Raw genomic sequence first — 19,688 nt, 5'->3', positions numbered from 1 at the left:
CATTAGGCTGGTCAATAAGCCAGGGTATTATATATATATATATATATATATATATATATATACATACATACATACATACATACATATATACATATATATATATATACATATATATGTATATATATATATACATATATATACGTATATATATGTATACATATATATATATATACGTATATATATATATACATACATATGTATGTATATACATATATGTATATACATACATATATATATGTATATATATATACATATATGTATATACGTATATATATATATATGTATATATACACATACATATAGTTTCTAAATATATATATTTTTAAAAAAAATGTATATAAAACTACCATCATAAACTACCACATAAAATAATTAATTTTATTGAAACGGCAAAGGTATTTTTATTGTACACTACATGGTACAAAATATAAACAGTTTCATTCTGACAAGAAAGGAGGTGAAGTGTAACACAGCAAATGAGGCAACCAGCTCCTCTTTTTGAAGCCTGTTTTACTGTCAGCAGACACTTTCACTGTGGCAACCACATTCTTTTTTATATTTACAAAATAGCACATAAACCAGCTTACCATTATTGTGTTGTGGTCAAAATATTCACTGGCCAATAATGAGTCTTAACTGCAGGATTTGTACAAGAAAACCCCTAGGTAAGGTGTGCTGTCATGTTGTGTTGTTTTTTTTAGCAGTAGGTTAAGGATTAAAATAAATATGACACATGAAATTATTATAGTAGAAGTAGAAGTAAGGGTAATTTTAGTTCATTGCAGACTTAAAATGCATTCTTGTTCATGATTCATGATGTGAGAACATTCCCTGATCCAACACTAAACAGATGTTTGTTTTGTTGTGTGGTAAATGTATAAGGTGTGGTCAGCATAGAGGAAATATGAGCTCCAGCATTGAAACATTATGGCACATGGTGAATACTGATGCAGGAGTTTCTTCAACAGCTACTTGTCTGATTTCAATAAGGTGTACACAGTGAAAGGACATGACCAAGCTGAACCTAACCCCAATAGAGTTGAATTAACACATCACATGCACTAATTATCCAAAATAATATAAATATTTTGGTACCGAGTTGCCTATTGCACAACCAACATTTCAGTTGCCTAAAGGATTAAAATGGTATAACTTCTAACTTTTTCGCTTCTTTTACCACGATTCAACTTATGTTCAAGATTAATATTTAGCATCAGTGCATGCATGACTGCAGCAGCCATGTCCGCGTATCTATAATATGTGTACACCCATTTTAAATGTTATGCAAACTTGCAACGTCCTATTTAGCGTTAGATCAGTCTGTAAAAGTAAAAACTGGCATCCAGGAACCAATCCGTAACAATTGGGTGCTCTCAAAATCAATGCATTAAAAAAATATCTCTACACATCTATGGCGTAAGATCAAAAAGTTTGTTCCCCACAGTGTCCTCTTTCATCGAGGCAGCCACGCCACCTACAAAAGCTGCCTTTTCATTGCAGATCACAGCAGTGTGCACCCTCAGGAGCTGCACAATATGCTACTTACAGTACAGTAATGTGCATGATAGTATCAGTAAATATTTATGGACAACCAGTTTTGAGTGGCGTACATAAATATTCAAATGAATGTCCCCATTTATGACCCTGTGCCATGTACTCAGTACATGTCCCTGTATATCTCTTGCAGGAGCGGGTGCAGCGACGTGTCCTCTGTTGTCTTGATTTCCTGCACCAACTGAGCATGCTCGGTGACCAGCTCCCGGAGGTCTGCCAGTTTCTGCAGCAGTCTGGGGAAGAGGAAGTTGTCGTCCGGGTGGTTGGCCAGCAGGTGGAGCCCGAGTGCCTGAACAATGCTTTCCTGCAGCTGCTCTACAAGAGGCACATCCACCAGGCCTGGGCGATCTTGAGGGAAGGGATCAGAGAAATGTGGAGGAGGATTCAGATATATTTTTGCAAATTTGCACCCATTGTGCACTTTTAAATGATTGTCAGTTACCTCCGCAGCAGATAATGGCAGCCACGAAAAGGGCCAGGTCACTGTCGTCCAGCTCCAGGGAGTTGAAGCGTGTGGCAAACTGGAATTTGGGCTCCATCATGTCGCTAAATGGCCGCCGGCGGCTTTTGAGGAACTCTCGGGTGATGAAGCCTCCTCCACGGGCCACCAGGAGACCGTCTTTGTTCATGCAGGAGGCCAGGAGGGTGAAGAGGGCTTCATAAACGCCATACTTCAAGAGAGTCACCTAAACGTGCAGGTAAGAAGGCCACAGCATGACTCAGATGTGCCTCCAACCAACAGTGTTTTTGTGTCCAACTACTTTTTCCACATAAAATTCCAACATAAACACAAACCTCTTTGCTTCACGTTAAGTAAACCATTTTTTAACTCCACTTATCACAGGGAATCTTGGCAGACAGATGCAGCACTACTAAACTCACCTGGTCATTCAGATCCAGGTTTTGGAAACCCGGCACCGCCTTGGCGAACTCAGTCAGCTCTGTGACCGTCTCCACGGAGGTGCTCTGGCAGCAGTGGAAGAGCCTGGCTTCAGCCTCCCTCTGCTGGAGTTCCCCACACCCTGTGGCCATAACCAGCTCCCCAGCTTGAAGGCCACTCTCGGGCTCCGGACAGTCACCGTTTACCACCTGGGCCGCTAACGTCCTCTCTGCCAGCTGGAACGTCTCCATGTCGTGAATGATGAAAGGCTGCGGGGGAAAGACAGAGGAGAAAATGTTGATTCGGCGAGGTTATTATATAATAAATAACTTTTTTGTTTTTACTTTACCGGTTTGCTGGTCTTTCCGGTGAGTATAAGCCGGGCTTTCGCCTTGTTCATGTTGAAGTTCTTCATGTAGGCTTCGTGGATCTGCCCGACCAGAGTCTTGTGGTCGGTCAGCATGGGACTTGCCACCTCTTTCTCCACCATCTTGCATTCTGCCTTTAGCTTCAGCTTCTCCGCCTGAGGCATCCGACCAAACCGGATGGCTGGTGCGTAGAAACAATTATTAGCAACAGCTACTTTTCAAATAGCAGCTGTCTAATTTACACCGAGACTACACACAAAGACATTCGACATATCCTCCGACAGCAAACATGCATGTCTGCTCTCACACACACACACAACTATATGCCTCCAACACATCTGGTGCGTCGTGTTATTTTTCCTCTCTTCGGAGGACGACATGTCGTCCTCCTCTCAGGTTTCTGAATGTTCGGTCTGCGGTGGGAGGCCATTGCAACAAACCCGATGACCCTTCAGCAGTCAGTGCAGTTGACGGGCCAGATGTGGAGCTATTTGGGCCTGTGCTCTGTCAGTGTCAAGCAGGCTCCGGCAGGAGCAGGACATTGTTCTAGAAACCCGTCAATGTAAAGCACATTGATTTGGAGTCAAACCACATTAGGACACATCCTGTTGTTGAGGACACGTACCGTGGTGTCGGCTGAAGACGTGGTGAGCAGAGTTTTATGGAACTGCACTCATGACACATACTTGCAAGTTCTTTCATCGGCTATCATCAATTGAGCTTGCTTTTTTAAATAAATAAATATATATATATATATATATTACTAATGACACGGAGCAAGATAATGCTGTGTAACTAATCTTCATGACTCTTCTCTGCAGTACATTCACCATTATCCTCTGCTGAACCACTATCATTATCCTGTAATTGTCACTTGAGGCTGTTGTTTAGCAAACATTACACAAAGAATGCTTGAAACTATGTTGCAGGTTTACCATTGTGGGACATGCCCGCAGAGAGGCACTTGTGGAATCGGCAGTACTGGCACTTGTTGCGGTTCTTCTTTTGGATTTTGCAGTTGCGTTCACACTTATCATACTCCAGCTTCAGCCTGATGGTCCTCCTGAAGAAACCCTGGTAAAGACAGAACAACACATGCAGTCATTTGAAGAAGATATGAACTGATTTGAGTAGACAAAAGGCCCATAAACATACTCTTGTGGTACTTCAGCCCACAAGGTCAACCCTCCTGATGAGTCTACGGTTTGTACACTCCCCTTTGCCTTCATTGTCAACATTAAATATCAGAGCATTAATATAGCAGCAAACAACTATTAGAGATGTAAAAATATGCTTAATGTCTACCTGAGCAGATAATGAAGTCACTCTCCTTCTGTATGTGTTGGAATCCGAGCTTCTCTGTGGTTGTTTACAGAGCCAGCCCGGCAGAGCGTGCACGAGAGTGCCTGTGTGAGGGCCTCACTGGCTAGCACACCATCACCGCTGTGCACTGAGCTCATACGGTGCTTACCGCTGTTCACGCCATACAGACCCAGGTTGTTGTCATGGAAACGTTACACTCAGGTACAACCTGTTATTCTGGTAGCACTGTTGGCGCCGTTTGGTGCGAGCCGACACCGCGTGGAGGCAAGCCCCTCGAATCATAGTACACCATCACGTACACAGCATGTTATTATCGGAGCCGGCATGAGCATGCAAGCATGTTAGACCACATGCTTAACAATGTTCTTGGCTCGCTTTGGTGCAGTGAGCCTTCAGTTCTGATTTACATGGGATGATTGGACCCTTTTATACCCGCTTGCATGTGTAGTTATTACTATTATTATTTCGGAGTCATTTTAATAACTTTCTTGAACTCCTATTTTAAGAAGCCGTTTACACACACCATATGTCTCACACACCTACATCTGCAGCACTTTATTCTACTATACGTGCACTTTACATTTTAAACCCTGGTAGGACGGGTGTCATTACATTACATTACATTTAGGGTTGACTGTCATGGAATGACATCTATATTAAAAGCGCGATATGCTTCAGGTTGTATCCTAAGCCCTTACGTTTCTAAAGGACATTCTAAAGACATCTTGCAGCCCCATGGATACAGGGCAGTAGGCCAACACATGCTCAAAGATGATCCTTTGACCCACACTCTCACACACCTATGTGCATCACTAACATTTCAGTCAGAACATTCCTCATCCCTCTCCATCGAGAAGGCAATATGGATTTTCTGGCAAAAATATCTGGAGCCACATGGTCACGCAATACGCCAGCCATCATCTTAAAGAAGGGCTTGTCTGCCTTTATGTTGAAGACACGTGGTCATTGAGGGTTATTATGTGTCTCGCATCACTTTTTGTGGTATTTTATACCATGAAAGAAATATCTAGTTTTGTGGTGAGAGCTGGATGTATTCATCATGGAAACACAGAGGGAAGAAATATGAAGGCCCAGGCATTTGATAGTCATCAAAAATACATTACAAAACAACAAGGAGGAGAAAACAGATGTGTGCAGCATGCATGTCTTTGCTCGTCTGTGTACGGGTGTACAGACGGTGACACAACCAGTACTTTGCTTTGATATATAGCTGTGAGTAAAGACGTAACCAAAGAGATGTTTTGTTCAACGCTTTCTTTAGGGCACATGTCTTTTAGTGAAACAGAGAAACGTTAATTCAGGCATCTTTGTGGCGCACCAGTTAAAAACTAACTTCTATCTATTAGGCAGGTTGAGGTGTTGTGATTAACCTTCCAACCACTGAAGGCTTTCTCTGACCGTCCTGCTCAAGAAGCCAGAGAACCCGGAGGGAACCCACGCTGACACGGGGAGAACATGCCAGGGAGAACACTCCACATAGAAGAACCGACCAAACCCACGGACCCTCTTGCTGTGAGGCGACAGTGGTAGCCACGACACCACCATGCTGATGATATACCGCCATCCCTTCAGATTCAACAGCATGACAGCACATCCATCCACATTCTCCTCTTAAAGCGAGGTGTTGAACGTGATATGCGGAGTGTGTACTGTGACTGCTACACATCAGAAGCCAGATTTTTCCATGACAGCACAATATCATCAGTCAGAGCATTTTAGGAACAGAGTGTCAAACTATTCCCCTCACATGTGCAGCGTCCAACAGTTTCAGTGTCCCTACTTTAGAGTGGCCGACAAGATTTACGGTAGTTTGTGTCGATTCTGATGAATGATATGTGGGTCACAAAACTTAAGCCTGTTTGTTTGGCAGCACAACACATGTGCATTGTGCAACTGACAGACCATTTCAGATTGTCCAAAAGGTCTCCAATGGATTTTAGTGAAATTGAAGGCACATTGGCTGTCCAGGGAGAACACTTTAAAAGCAGGCACAGTCACATGTTAAAAAGTCATCCATAAATAGCAAACAAAGGCTCAGAATAGCAGCAGCAACCTGCCGTCGGCTAAGAGAAGTATGAGACGACAACAAGCTCACATGACGTGGCAGTGATGATTCTTAATGCGTTTAACACACCCAGTGGTCTGTTACAAGTCTGACATCGTTGTACTCCCTAAAATCTCAAGTCCAGTCGGTCCTGTGGAGCTGAACCGTTTCAGGCCTATACGATACCTTTATTATAATTAAAACATATTTTTGGTTTGTATATTTTTGCAAATCCAAATGATGACTCTGGATGACGGTAATTACTAATCACAGCAGGGCTCCGTGCATGTACCAGAGCTGGTGTGCATTAACGTCACTCAGGGGTGGCAAGTCAAGCAACGGCACAATGTCCCCCACCTCACATGACCTGGCTGTGTGTCTCAGAAACTTTCCACTGGCCTCCAGGTCAGGCGCCTCCACATGCCAAGCTTGTTTTGGGTGTGTGCACGTTGGTGCAGGCATGCATGTGCATGTGTACACGCGAGTGGTTTGTCACAACACAAACACACACTCAACATTTGCCTTGGCAGCACACGTTATCATCAGCCTGATTGTATCCGTCTTTATGTCGACATGCATATCTTTGGATGACCTTCATGTCCTTTCTCACTTTGATGCATGGTATGTCAGTACATGCATGCAATACGTACTCTGGCTGGCTGCGCTACGCCCGTTTTAGTGCCACATCTCTCACCTTGCAGCCCTCACAGGCATGCACCCCGTAGTGGAAACCCGAGGCCTTGTCCGAGCACACCCGGCACTCTAGGTTGAGAGGGCCGAAGCTCTCCTCTGGACTCGGGGCTGCCGCACACCCCCCCGACAACGGACTGGAGGCTGGCGTCAAGGTGTCTACAAGACAGCAAAGCAGACAACAGCGAGTGATTTCACTGGGCTAGTCTTTGAACAAATTCAAAACAGATTGATACAGACACATTTTGAACAAATAGTATGCCTACTCTTAAAAAAATATATTAAAAAAAGTCACTATCCAATTATAAAAAAAAAAAAAAAAAAAGAGGTAACACAAGTCCATAGATTGCAAAACGAAAAAAAAGTTTTGGGGAAATACGCTTAATCACTTAAGAGTTAGACGAGAAGATTGCTACCACACATTAAGTGTGACTCAGGAGGACTCACAACAAAGCAGCAGTCAGTTAGCTTAGCTTAGCTTGAGGAAAGGTAATGTTTTGTACGGATTTAAAAGACATAACATGTTAATTAATGAACTTTAGATTTAGGTGTTCAGTGACAGGCTAGCTTTTCCAGTCTTTAAGCTAAGCTAACCGGCTGCTGGCTGTCAGGTCAGTTTCATACATATAGTAGCATACAAATATAGAAGTGGCCTTAAACTTCTCCTCAAACACTTAGCAAGAAAGAGAATAAGAGTATTCCCCAAAAAGCCAAATATTTCCTTAAAGATACTTGCTCTAAAATAATCAACCTGCACTGTTTTTTCACAAGTCTTCAATTGCACGGTCTTGCGTAATTAAAAAAAGGTGTTTTAAAACAAATCAGAACTGTAGTGATATTGGGCCAAATTAACCATCACAATATAAAAAACAGATATATGTTCAATAGATCAGGATGAATTCATTTGTTTTCCTTGATGGAAACTGAGGACTCCTGTCAAACAGGCCATGATTATGATTATTAGGTAATAGATAATGAGGCTTTTTTAGTGTCTCCATAAAATCACAGGAATGTTGCTCAGGAATTTGGAGACGACATCATGGAGAGCAAGGAATTGTATCTAATCTTCTGTAATCAGACATGCCGTCTCTTACAAAAGGCCTCTTTAGGCACAATGGAGCCAAAGGCTCAAAAGGTCAGTGTTGGAACTTTTTAACATGACTGATCATGTACCCAGCGACAATGTCTTCCCTTTCTTCTACCCATGAGGCTACTTGACTACTCACCCAGTGCAATGGAGCTCTCAGACCCTGAGCCCGTGCTCTGGTACACCGGGAAATCAAATTCCAGAGTGTCGCCTCCAATAGACTGGGAGATGTCACGAAGATCCTCCATCAGGTCTCCACACAGCGGACTGTCAAGCAGGGAATCCCCAAGAGGGGATGGGGGGCTAAAGAGATCCCTGGCCATGGTGGAGATCAGGCCAAACCTGGGAGGAACAACCCCTCACTCACCAGACTGATAAGAAATGAGAGAGAATAAGAATGAGGACAGTGGGTGATAATGAGACTGGAAATCTAGACTTGAGGCAGCTATTAGATTGGTTGAAAACCCCAGAGAGTGAGTGAAAAATGTAACAACTTTAACAATTAAATTAAACAACTGTTGAGCTGAAATGTATAACTCTGGACGGTTTACATTTTTGCCTTATCATTAGTCCCATTTATATCACTGGCTGTGTCGAATATATCCACATTTACCATTCTTAGTGTGGACAAGGAAAATGATGCTTTTGGAAAATGATTAAATATGTCTGCTCAGACAGTCGGGGGCTTTTCCGTGAACAAGCCATGTAATATTGTATGTATGTATGTGTGTGTGTATATACATACATACATACATACATACATACATACATAACTCAAAACTCCTAATACTTCTGCATTTCTATGCGTGATGGCCTTATGTTCTTCAACACGTGTAAAGATTTCAGCACCAGCAGTATGTGCATCACAAGGTTTACCTTATCTTGTTTTTTGCCTTGCTTGGACCTCGTTTATGCTCTTTCAGATAAAACATCACAAACATGAATGAATCGAAGTTAAATGTCATGAAAGCACTAATCAAGATCTGTTGTGCAATGGGGACAGGTACAACTATTGTGCAACTAATGCAAGAGGTAAGTTCATAATGTGAAGGTGCTTTTTTAATAAGTGAACCATGCCCATAGCGTCCGCAGTGGCCCATTATTCACAGATTAAATTCCAACCTTCCAGCCAAAGTACACAATCTGAAGTTTGTCACAAAGCTCTGCGTCTGATTTATTAACCAAATATGATGCTCCAGAGACTCAGCGAGTAGATACTGTGCATCAAAGCTTTAAGTGACTCTCTCTGTTGTGTTACTTTCGACAAAGAGTTAAGTGTCCATCTATTCCTCTGGCTGTCTATCCTCTGAGTGGATCTTAAAGTATGTGTGTGTGTGTGTGTGTGTGTGTGTGTGTGTGTGTGGGGGGGGGGGGGGGGGGGGGGGGTTGGTAGAGCTCCCAGCTGCTCCCAGCTGCTCACAGCGGGGCAAAGGACATCCGTTTGAGCCGTCCCACAACCTCACAGCCCAGTGCTCATGTTCAATAACGCTTCCCCCAACTTCTAGTAACTCATCGTAGCAGATGTTGCTGTTGTTGTTTTATAGATTATAGACTAGGATTTAAAACACATTATACTGTAAAACCTACCTGTATTAGTAATGGTGGGAATGTTAAAGTTAAAAAAAAGGCAGACTAACAGGAATCCATCTGCCTTTAAAGAAGAAAAAAAAGACAGGATTTCAGCTATATGGCCATTTATGCGTACGCATATAAGGAATTTGCCTCCAGGTTTTCTGTTGCTCTCAACGTGCATACACAGAAAGACAAAATAAAGGAAAAAACTAAACAGGACAACAAAGTAGAACAGAGGTAAGAATAAACATTTAGCTACTGTGTACAAGTATAAATGTATATTTAAAAAAATGTATTAACATTTGATCTGGGTCCGATTTCTAACAAAGTTACCCAATCTATGCAGACATAGATCTCTGATCTAATGTACAGAGATATCTGGCTGGGGGCCTCCCAGACCTCAAAGTCAAATCTCAGTTTACACAGCTGCTTACATCTGTAAGGCCGGCATGGAAAGAAAAAAAATAATACTGGCTGCCATGAGATTGTGCAACTTCAAACTTTCACTGTTGAGAACCCAGACTTTAAGTGGTTGAACACGACAATTTGGTAATTTGCTCTCCGTATCTGTGCATAGAGGCCAGACCGTGATTAATCGAAGCCTGTTTGTTCTTGTTTCTAGTCAAAGGGTTGCAGCTTTTCAGACGACAGGTCTGGACAGTATGCCACAGCCGTTTAGGTCTCTGGGTTAAATCAGAGTGTACAAATCCTCGTAGCTACAGTACGTTGTGCCATATAGGAGTTAACTGTAGAGACCATACAGACCGCAGCATCCAACAGTGGTCTGACTGGTCTGTCGAGCTGTGTTGCAATAAAAAAATTTAAAAAACTAGCACTAACTAGCATTTATACGCCAGTGCATTGAGTTCATCCTAAACCCATTGCTGCCCCCTGCATCTCTAGCCACGGATGTCTCTTTAACATAACTAGGAATTTTTAAATGAGATGTTTTGAGAGTGCGCATGTACAGGAAAACCGGTGTTTTGACATTATTTGCATTCTTATAGTCATTCACTATTATCCAAAGAGAGCCATGTCCAGGTGATGAATATGAAATTGAATTCATAAATGATAAATAATCTACTAGTAATGACTGATTTAAAAAGTGATCTCACATACAGCCATGCCGCTTTTAGTGGCAAGAAGTGGTGTGGAGATAACAGACTGTTGGAGAAGAGGTATGAGATTTACCTACAGGGCGTGTTAAGCACTGACAGCTGCAGAGATCCACAGGAATGGGATAAATTGTAGGGCGAGAGGGTCCTGGCGCCGCATGAGGAACCAGTCACACTCAAGCTAGGACCCCGAGGATGTCAACAACCCAGAGCTGCAACCAAAGTCCAATAATCAATTGGTGTTTTGGAAGAAAATGAATCCACAACTATGTGGAGGCTCATTTAAAAAAACGCCTCGAGCAACAATGCCAAACATTGTGTGGTTACAGTTGTTGTTGTTTTTTTACAGTAAATTGAATATTTGGGTCACTATTGCACTATTTTCTGAGGTTTTATTGACCAAACAATGGCTTATTCTAGAAAACATTCGCAAGGTCAATCCCTTACGAAAATTGAAAGTTTCCCTTTCACTATTGATTTCAACAAGTGAATAAGTTGATGAACCCACCTGCTCTGTATCCCGAGCCGTTTTCATTCATATGGTATACTGGAGATTTGCTGAAACTAGGTGGACAACTAACTCTGAACTGGGTTGATATGACTTCATAGAAGACTCTGGCCAAGCCCATGTTTCCCCATCACATCAAAGAACATTGTGTTTTAATTCCCAGAGGAACTATAATCCCAGACAGCCAGGCTCTATCTTTAGGTCACAGGAGAACAGTAACTGAGAGCAGTCAGCTGCACTCAACAAACAGCCTGTGCAATCAAGAGCAAAGAAAGAAAGGAAAAGAAAAAAACATACACCCCAAATTCCTCCATCAGTACCCCTGAATCGGGATCAGCTTGGTTTGACCTTTCTCAGACCTTTAAAGTCTCTTAAACAACAAAGGTCATCCATGTGCCTCACATATCCTAAATCTAGCATAGAGAGGCCAAATCAAACTTGGATTAAAACAAGTTCTGCGTTCACTTGTCACTATGCTGCACAGACAGTGGAATGGAAATCTATTGGGGGCTGAAGGGGGAATTGATGGCCGACGGAAAGATGTTTTCCTCTCAGAAAGAAGCGTTTCTTGACACCACGTGGGGGTTATTACAAAAGCAGGTGCGGACTTGAATAGTCAGGAAGTTCAGTATGGGAGTCATTCACCACATATACCGGGAACACTCACATGCATTCTTCCTCATGCGGGGATGGGAGCAAGCCCACGGCTATAATGTAGCAGTGGGCTACATAATCTTTTAAGAAAGCCCAATCCACTTATGCAACATTACTTTCTGCTCGGGCGTCATTGAACTGTGGTCCATCCGCGGGACCTGAACAATACAAGTTGGTTCAATCCACTCAGGCAACAGCAGCGTAAGCGTAGTCCCAGTTGCATAACAGCACACTTTCAAGGAGAACTTATTAATTACCTCAGAGGACGCTATCCGAAGCATTTCCGGATGCTGCTTGACGGCATGGACGCCGCTCGGTCCCGGGACGCTCCGACGCTCCGCTGAAAGACTCAACGCGTCGCCTCCCGGCGTGCGGTTACACATCCGCTCATGCTCTGCAGGAAGTAGAGCCTCGACGGACGGCAACACCGCGTGCACACCCCCCTGACACACCTATGGTTTCAACCAATGGGCACGCGGGGATTTAAAAACGGACCGCCTACCTACCTCTTTCTTTTTTTGTTGTTGTCGGGACGCATTTACTTCCCGGTGGCTCGGGACGTCACCGGACGTCACGAGCCTGTGCGCCCGTGAACCGGGGACCCATCTCATTAACCCCCTGTCTCCTAAATCATTTATGCTGTTAAGCACTCTCATAAATCACAACCAACATATATGTTATGGGAGATTAATTTCACAATAACATGTCAAACAACATAGACGGGGATGACTGTGGAATATCATACATTATATATAATAGTACGTTTTATGTAATGCAGAACCCCATAGCTGTGTTGAACATACTTCATGTAGCGCTGCAGTGTTCACTCAAGTTCTGCATTTCTATTTGAGCTAAATTGCTCAAATTATGCAATTATTTTGGTACTTTTACATTTAAACTATTCTACGACAATAACTGTCTAACATTTATTTGTACTCACAACCGAGTGCTTATAAAACACTGCTAATGTGCAAATCTTACTCGTGAATGCATCTGTAATACGAATATAATATACTATATCATAGTTTCTTATCAACACTGATAAGAAACATTTTACCGTTTATTTTTGATAATTTAAGTACAATTTCAACACTGGGATTTTACTTGCACGGGAGTATTCTTAAATTACAGTGATTAACTTAAGTAAAGGGTCAGAGTACTAATTCCACCACTGCATACACAATAGAGTATATAAATCCCAATTAAACTGCTAGAAACATGTCACAAATATTTTGCCCATGGTCAAAATATGCATATTTCCAACATGTAATATCTAGCGCCATCTACTGGGTAGCAATGTTTCAATGCCTCCATCCTGAGGTCAGACTGTTAGGGTGTTTAGCCAGAATCCTTTCCTGTTGACTTCCACAGTAAAGCGAGACAAACAAACACTTTTCACGCGGGGAGACGAGAGGGAGGGTTATCATATATGATTCCTTGCGGGAACCTCGGCACCTTGTTCCATCTGTGAGGGTTTTCCACACTCTGAAGCGTAATCAAGTGAAATACAGTGTGAACCAGATATGAGCTTTGAAGAAGTCTGGGATGCATCTTTACAATTTAAAAACTTGAAAACCTATGACATTCTGTGTGTTACAGAATGCTGAACATTTGTTAAATAAAATGCATTTATAATCTTTGCTCGTATTTGTTTTTCTGGAAATAAATATTTAAAAAATGTAACCATGAAAATATTTTTCCTTTGATCCAGGTAATTAACTTATTTCAGAAACAAGTCAAAAATAAAAAAGACAAATACTAACTTGACAACATTCTACTGAAAACAGAACATCCACATGTTAAAGCCTGAGTTACAGAGCCTTTTAAGATTCATATTCTTAAATATAATAAACTGAATAAGGCAAGAATTCCAGAAACTATTCCAATAATAACCAGATATTTACTACTCCACCTCAGTATGAATTGAATGGATCACACTCCAGTTTGTTGTTATATTATTTCTAATCCAGTCTTTATTGATGTATTAATGAAACAGTACATCACAAAAAAATGCATGATACTGAAAATGAAATGTCTAAAGCCAACTGCACTTCACATGCTATTTACATTAATTACAAATCTTTTCGGTAATGACCGTTGTTATGAAATGCTTATTGTAATTTGGCAGCACTCACCTATTTGAAATCAAATGCTAGATCACTTTCTCCCTTTGTAGAAAGAGGACACAGTCATGTGATGTATTGTTGCCCTGTAGGGAAGGCAGTAGATTGTCTAGTTATCTCCTGATGGGGTAAAATAACAACCCTGAAACCACACAACCTACTACCTCACCCCGTACGAGCACCATCGAGTCACCCAGGTGGGTGGGAAGGTTGGGACACATCTCGTCACTGCGAATGAAGACAGATCCACTGTGTTGCTATTGTGAGAATACAGCATGGTTAGCTATGATAACATTAGAGATAAAGTGATACTTTTCAGTACGAATAAAAAACATGATGCAACTATCAGCTAATGGAGGAATTTTGTTGAAACATTTGCACAGTTCGGTTCAAAATTCCAATTAATGTCTATATTTCAGAAATATACTCCAAAGAATGTCAGGTAATCAAAACGGAAAGCCAACACACTGAATGTTACAGTACAAAAAAAGTAGGAAATTCTTCTTAAAATTATGCTCAGCACCAATTTAAAACACCAACAGTATCTATCTCTGAACTGTCTGAAATTGTGAAGATTATCTCTTACATTACATTGCTGTCATATTTAACTGTCTCTCTCTTTAACATTGTGTATATATATATATATATATATATATATATACATTGTATTTATACAAAAAACATGATCTGCAGTGGTAAAGTTGTATTTTTCTTTGTGCCGATGATGATGATGATGATGATGATGCCATCACAGTCGCTTCAGGAAAGACAGTATGTTGTATAGTCATCTGACAGCTTGGAATGACCCTAAAACTATACAACCTACTACCTCACCCCAAAAGACAGTTTATCTCCCGCAGGTGCCTCTTATGTCACACAGTTGATGGTCGATCTGAGGGAACACAAACTCAGGATGACAAAGGGAACCTTCTAGCACAAGTTCATCTAATAAACATACCTTCTCTTTTTTTGAGGGTTGAAATGTGAAACACGTGTCGGCTGATGAAGACTGTGAGTTACAGTTGTAAACACACAAGAAAGCTACAAAGTGAGTTAAGATGATCTTATCAAGAACAAACCTACATGCCCGTGTGTCATTACTGTATTATTGTATTGTACATTTTGTAAATTGATATATTAGAAATAAAACAAAATAAAAATTCTTAATTATATTAAAATGGGAGTCCCTCAATTTTATTTTTTGCTTAACACTATGGCTTCATCAAGACAACTCTTTCAACGTGATTTTGTCAGGATGTGATGTGTCCCTACTAGCATGAACATAAGGATTAATTTAACTGCTGCAGTATATCGTCATGTGCAATCACACAATCATTATCTAAATTGCCTAACTAATGTAAGTAGTGTTCACTATATTAATGCAATTGATAAGTTCTTTGTTTTATTATGTTTTTAATTAACTTGTATTGTATTTTATATTTAAAGGAAATCCAATTTGATGTGAGAGCAGAGCAGTAATATCTAACTGTATGTCATAAACTGAGATCATGTCTTCATGCCTTAATTGTTGCAAATCAAAGTCACTTATGCCTGACAGGTCGCCTCCTCGAAGCAGCTTCAGTCTCATTGGTCTGTCAGCTCTCCTCCTCTTGGGTTTCCTCGACCTGATGGAGACAAATGAGAGGAGAGAGTGAGCTGCTGCACGGTGTCAAAAGGTCAAACTTTCACCTCTTATTTTACACATGAGTATCCCGTTACGGCTGCGCTCCACTGTGCACGTGAACCCGCGCGATCACATGTAAAACGTGTCAAACATGGAAATCGGTACCTGTGTCTATTTGATTGTTTGCAAGTGAGGACTCGCTGCATTATCTACGATGACACACATACACGGCACCATTAATTGAAAACTAGTCAAATAAATCCTCTGAATAATCCATCATTCTTCATTTCCTGCAAACTTGTGTATGTCACAGGAAATCTGAGTGCAAATGAGCATAAATCTGTACATCTGTCTGAAAGGTCAAACAGGGAGGTCATGGTTGTTTCAGAGTTTCCTGAGTGAGACAGGAGAGGCTGCGGCGGCTGTGCTGCGGTTTCCCCTGGAGCTGGGGAGCGAGCTGGGGAGCGAGCTGGGGGAACGTGAGGCAGCGAACTGGGGCCGAACTTATGAAAGTGAGTCACTGCCTTAACTCCTCACAAGCACGCACGCACGCACTAGTTTGCGGCTGCTTTTATTGCAGCTCGGTTATCCCATAAATGCCACACACGTCTCTACACAATCTACTTAATGGCCGAGCTCGTAAGGTGTACAGTGGACCTGCATCTCCTACACGTACTCTGCTAACGAGTGAAGTGCAAGGTGTCGGGTTCACACGGGACAAGGCCTTCTACTGAAATTACAGAAAACTTATGTTCTCGTTATTCTCTTTTTGTTTCTCTGGATAAACCACATACTTCACTGGGAACTGCTCAAATGGGAACTTCTTTGTCCTAAATAAATAGTATATAAAGGGAACTTTTTCACAGCAGCCATCATTCATTTTATAATTAATTTCCTCTGTGGCAGATCCAAATGTTGTCCATGGAAAAGGTCTCTTCTGTACTCAGAAGCCGGTATCCGTATAGCTAAAAACTACTAGAGATAAGTGAGAAATTGGAACTAATATTTCTAGTAACTGCTAGGAGAGGGTTAAAATAATCCTGCATATTTTTCTGTTTGTATCTTGTTAGTTTCTAAAATATAATATATATAAATATATATATATATATATATATATATATATATATATATATATATATATATTATATTTAAATAAAATTAATTGTTTTCAGGAAGTATTATCATATTAATGCACTCCAAACACACCAGTGTCTCATAAAATATAATAGAAGCAACGCGCTGTGTATTGAGTGGACAACGCGCTGTTTATTGAGTGGGCAACGCACCTTGCATTGACTGGGCAACGCACCGTGCATTGAGTGGGCCACTTTTTTCCTCCAGTCCGCCCCTGGGTGTAACTGAGGAACACCCTGCAGCCATGACCTTAAGCACAACTTTTCAAAAGAGCACTCAGAGCCATAACCAAAACTGTGTTAAACTGTCAAGAATGATTTGTAAAATTATTTAAGATGAAACACTCAACTCTTGACACTCAAGTAAGTGGATCCTGTGCATCTTCAGGATTGATAAAAAACTGTCTAATCAGCAAATATAAATCAAAAGCAATGAGGCATTTCTTTCTTTTTTTGGACTGTGGTCTTTTTTCTTTTGTCATTCTAACTTCTCGTCACTGGAGAAATTGAAGACCTGTGACCATATCTGTAAATCATCCAACACATTCATGGCCCTTGGAAGTAGGTTAGAAAATATATAAATTTGAGCACCACCCTCGTGTCCTGTCACTCCGCCTGCAGTTGAACAGAACCACCAACAGGTGTCATGTCTCCCCAAGTACACGGGGAGTGAGAGCAGAGCTGAGGACTCCTGTGACAATGAGGCCTTTGTGCAGTTCCGGGTGCCAGCCGGTGTGCCCTCGTGTACTGTTTCCCTCTAATCTTCATTTGCCCTTTAGGCTGACGGCTTTTCTTTCCCCCTTTTTCCCCGACTAATTTCCTTTGAGGAGATTATTTTAGAGCCGCACCAGAGACTTACTGATTCAGATGACATGACACACACAACCCGACGGAGTTGATTTTGACGGGACACGTCACTCGCTGCCACGGTTGCTGCTGTGTGCTGGGAACAATGCGAGTTGGATTGCGTTTAATAAACTAACGACAAACTGTTAATTTCGTTGTGTGCCTGCAGGCCGCTGAAACAGGAACCTGAAGGATGCATCCACGTCTACACACACACACACACACACACACACACACACGCACACACGCACAATACTGTGCAGATACATTCACAAAACCCACACACCAAGGTGTCCATGTAGCCCTCAGGTCATAAACCTGCCAAGCAGCTACTTGACTGTATCATTAAGGTTGATGTAACATGTGTTCGAGTGATCACGGCTCAGAATACTGCAGCTCAATTTAGACTGCATAACTATATTACCATATACTGGCCACTATTGAGGGAGCTTAAGATAAAGTATTAACTTCGAAAATTACCAGCAGGAATTACATTACTGTATGTTATTTATTACATCTATCTAGATTTTATTAGTTTCTAAAAATGAAATGCTGAAATTTCAAGTGTTTAATATGTTGAAAATATAAAAGAAAAATAATGGAAGAATCAAACAAGCTACAAATAAAATGTGCTTTTATTTTACAAATCATCTGAAATATACTATGCAATGTTACACATATAAATACATATTTTAGGTCTCACCCCTCTCTCTCTCACACACACACACACAATGCAGTGTCAAAGAGAAAGTCCTCTTTAAAAAAGTATTTATCTATCAGAAAGCGTAATTAAAACAATCAATATAAATATATTGTACGATTATTTTTAACAGCCTAGTTTATTTGAGAAAATTATTTTAAAACTAAACTAAACTAAATTACAAAACTAAATCCCTTGTTTAATCAAAAGATTTCATTTTAGAAACTATGCCACACATATGTGTGTGTGTGTATATATATACACAATGTATATATTTGGTTTCTCCAGTCCTGTTATTATAAATCTTATTTTATATATATATATATATATATATATATATATATATATATATATATATGGGGTTTGTGAAAAAGAAAACACACAATCAAGGACTTTGTGTTGCTCAACCCTTAGATATGGACATTTTAGATTCTCCCACAAACTTTTGTTTCTGCTTCATTTAAATTCTCCCTGCAAAACAAACCCTTATGACACACACACACACACACACACACACACACACACACACACACACACACACACACACACACACACACACACACACACACAGAAACAAGGAGGCCCGACTGAAATGTAACCAAAAGTAAAACGCACCAAATACTAATTTACCTTCATTTACCTTTATTATACTCTAATGCACCTATGTGTGATTGGGTAAGACTGTGTGGCCATCTGTAGTTTGTGCATTGTGTGTGTGTTTGTGTGTGAGTGTGTGTGTGCGTGTGTGAGTGTGTGTGTGTGTTTGAATGCTCAGAGGAGGCGACTGTGCCCTGCACTCCTTGGGAGGGGCGTGGGAACCCTATTCATCTTATGAGCCAGGGTTCATTGTGGGGTACATAGCTTCAAATGTGTCTGGGTATTTTGCCTGTGTGTGTGTGTGTGTGTGTGTGTGCGTGTGTTAAGATGTGGTGTGATGGTTAGATTTCACATTCCCTTAAAGTTATCTGTTTTCAAACATTCTGTCACAAATCAGATGATTTTCTTTTGAAACCAGGCTCGCAAATTCAATGTTGAAACAAAATCACGATACAGGGCTCCTTAGTGGTTTATCAGGAAGCACAACTGACTGTTTTGTGTGAAAATATATATTTATTTTTAATAAATTCCAACGTCATGTTATTTCTTGTCTTCTCGGGGTGAAATAGTCTGCCAATATTTTATGGAATTAACGGCATGACTTTCTTGTCATTCATGACATAAATAGACCTAACAGTGTAAGTATGCACAGGACACTTTAAAACATATCCATATGAGACGATCAGCAGGTTCCAAGTTATGAAACGTGTATGAAAGCGCGTTCCTCCCCGTTTCCCTGTCGAGCGTTTGATTTTCCTCGCCGCAAATATTAACATTTATTTATATGCGTCTAAGAGAGTTAGAGGCAATAAAGTAGAAAAGAAAGACATAGACAGGAAGAGCAGCGAG

At 41.0% G+C, this 19,688-nt stretch overlaps 1 protein-coding gene and 1 long non-coding RNA gene across 2 annotated transcripts in view; both read right to left on the bottom strand.

Annotated features, from left to right (window-relative positions):
- Positions 1-365: 365 nt before the first annotated feature.
- Positions 366-12,220, bottom strand: LOC117726103 (peroxisome proliferator-activated receptor alpha-like). Its single transcript, XM_034526178.1, has 8 exons — positions 12,074-12,220; positions 8,107-8,338; positions 6,885-7,039; positions 3,738-3,876; positions 2,784-2,983; positions 2,437-2,703; positions 1,997-2,240; positions 366-1,902 (listed from the first exon to the last, which is right to left on the bottom strand). Exons 2-8 carry the CDS (start codon positions 8,288-8,290, stop codon positions 1,658-1,660), a joined length of 1,434 nt encoding a protein of 477 aa, XP_034382069.1. The 5' UTR covers positions 8,291-8,338; positions 12,074-12,220; the 3' UTR covers positions 366-1,657.
- A 3,250-nt stretch (positions 12,221-15,470) lies between these two features.
- Positions 15,471-19,688, bottom strand: part of LOC117726104 — a 29,109-nt gene continuing 24,891 nt past the window's right edge. The window contains exon 4 of the long non-coding RNA XR_004608972.1: positions 15,471-15,564. This is a non-coding gene — a long non-coding RNA (uncharacterized LOC117726104). The remainder of the gene's footprint in view (positions 15,565-19,688) is intronic.

Source organism: Cyclopterus lumpus, chromosome 23 (genome assembly GCF_009769545.1).
Source record: "Cyclopterus lumpus isolate fCycLum1 chromosome 23, fCycLum1.pri, whole genome shotgun sequence".
Lineage (NCBI taxonomy): Eukaryota > Metazoa > Chordata > Actinopteri > Perciformes > Cyclopteridae > Cyclopterus > Cyclopterus lumpus.
Note: the sequence above shows the minus strand (reverse complement) of the source record. Positions and strands in the feature narration are given on the sequence as shown.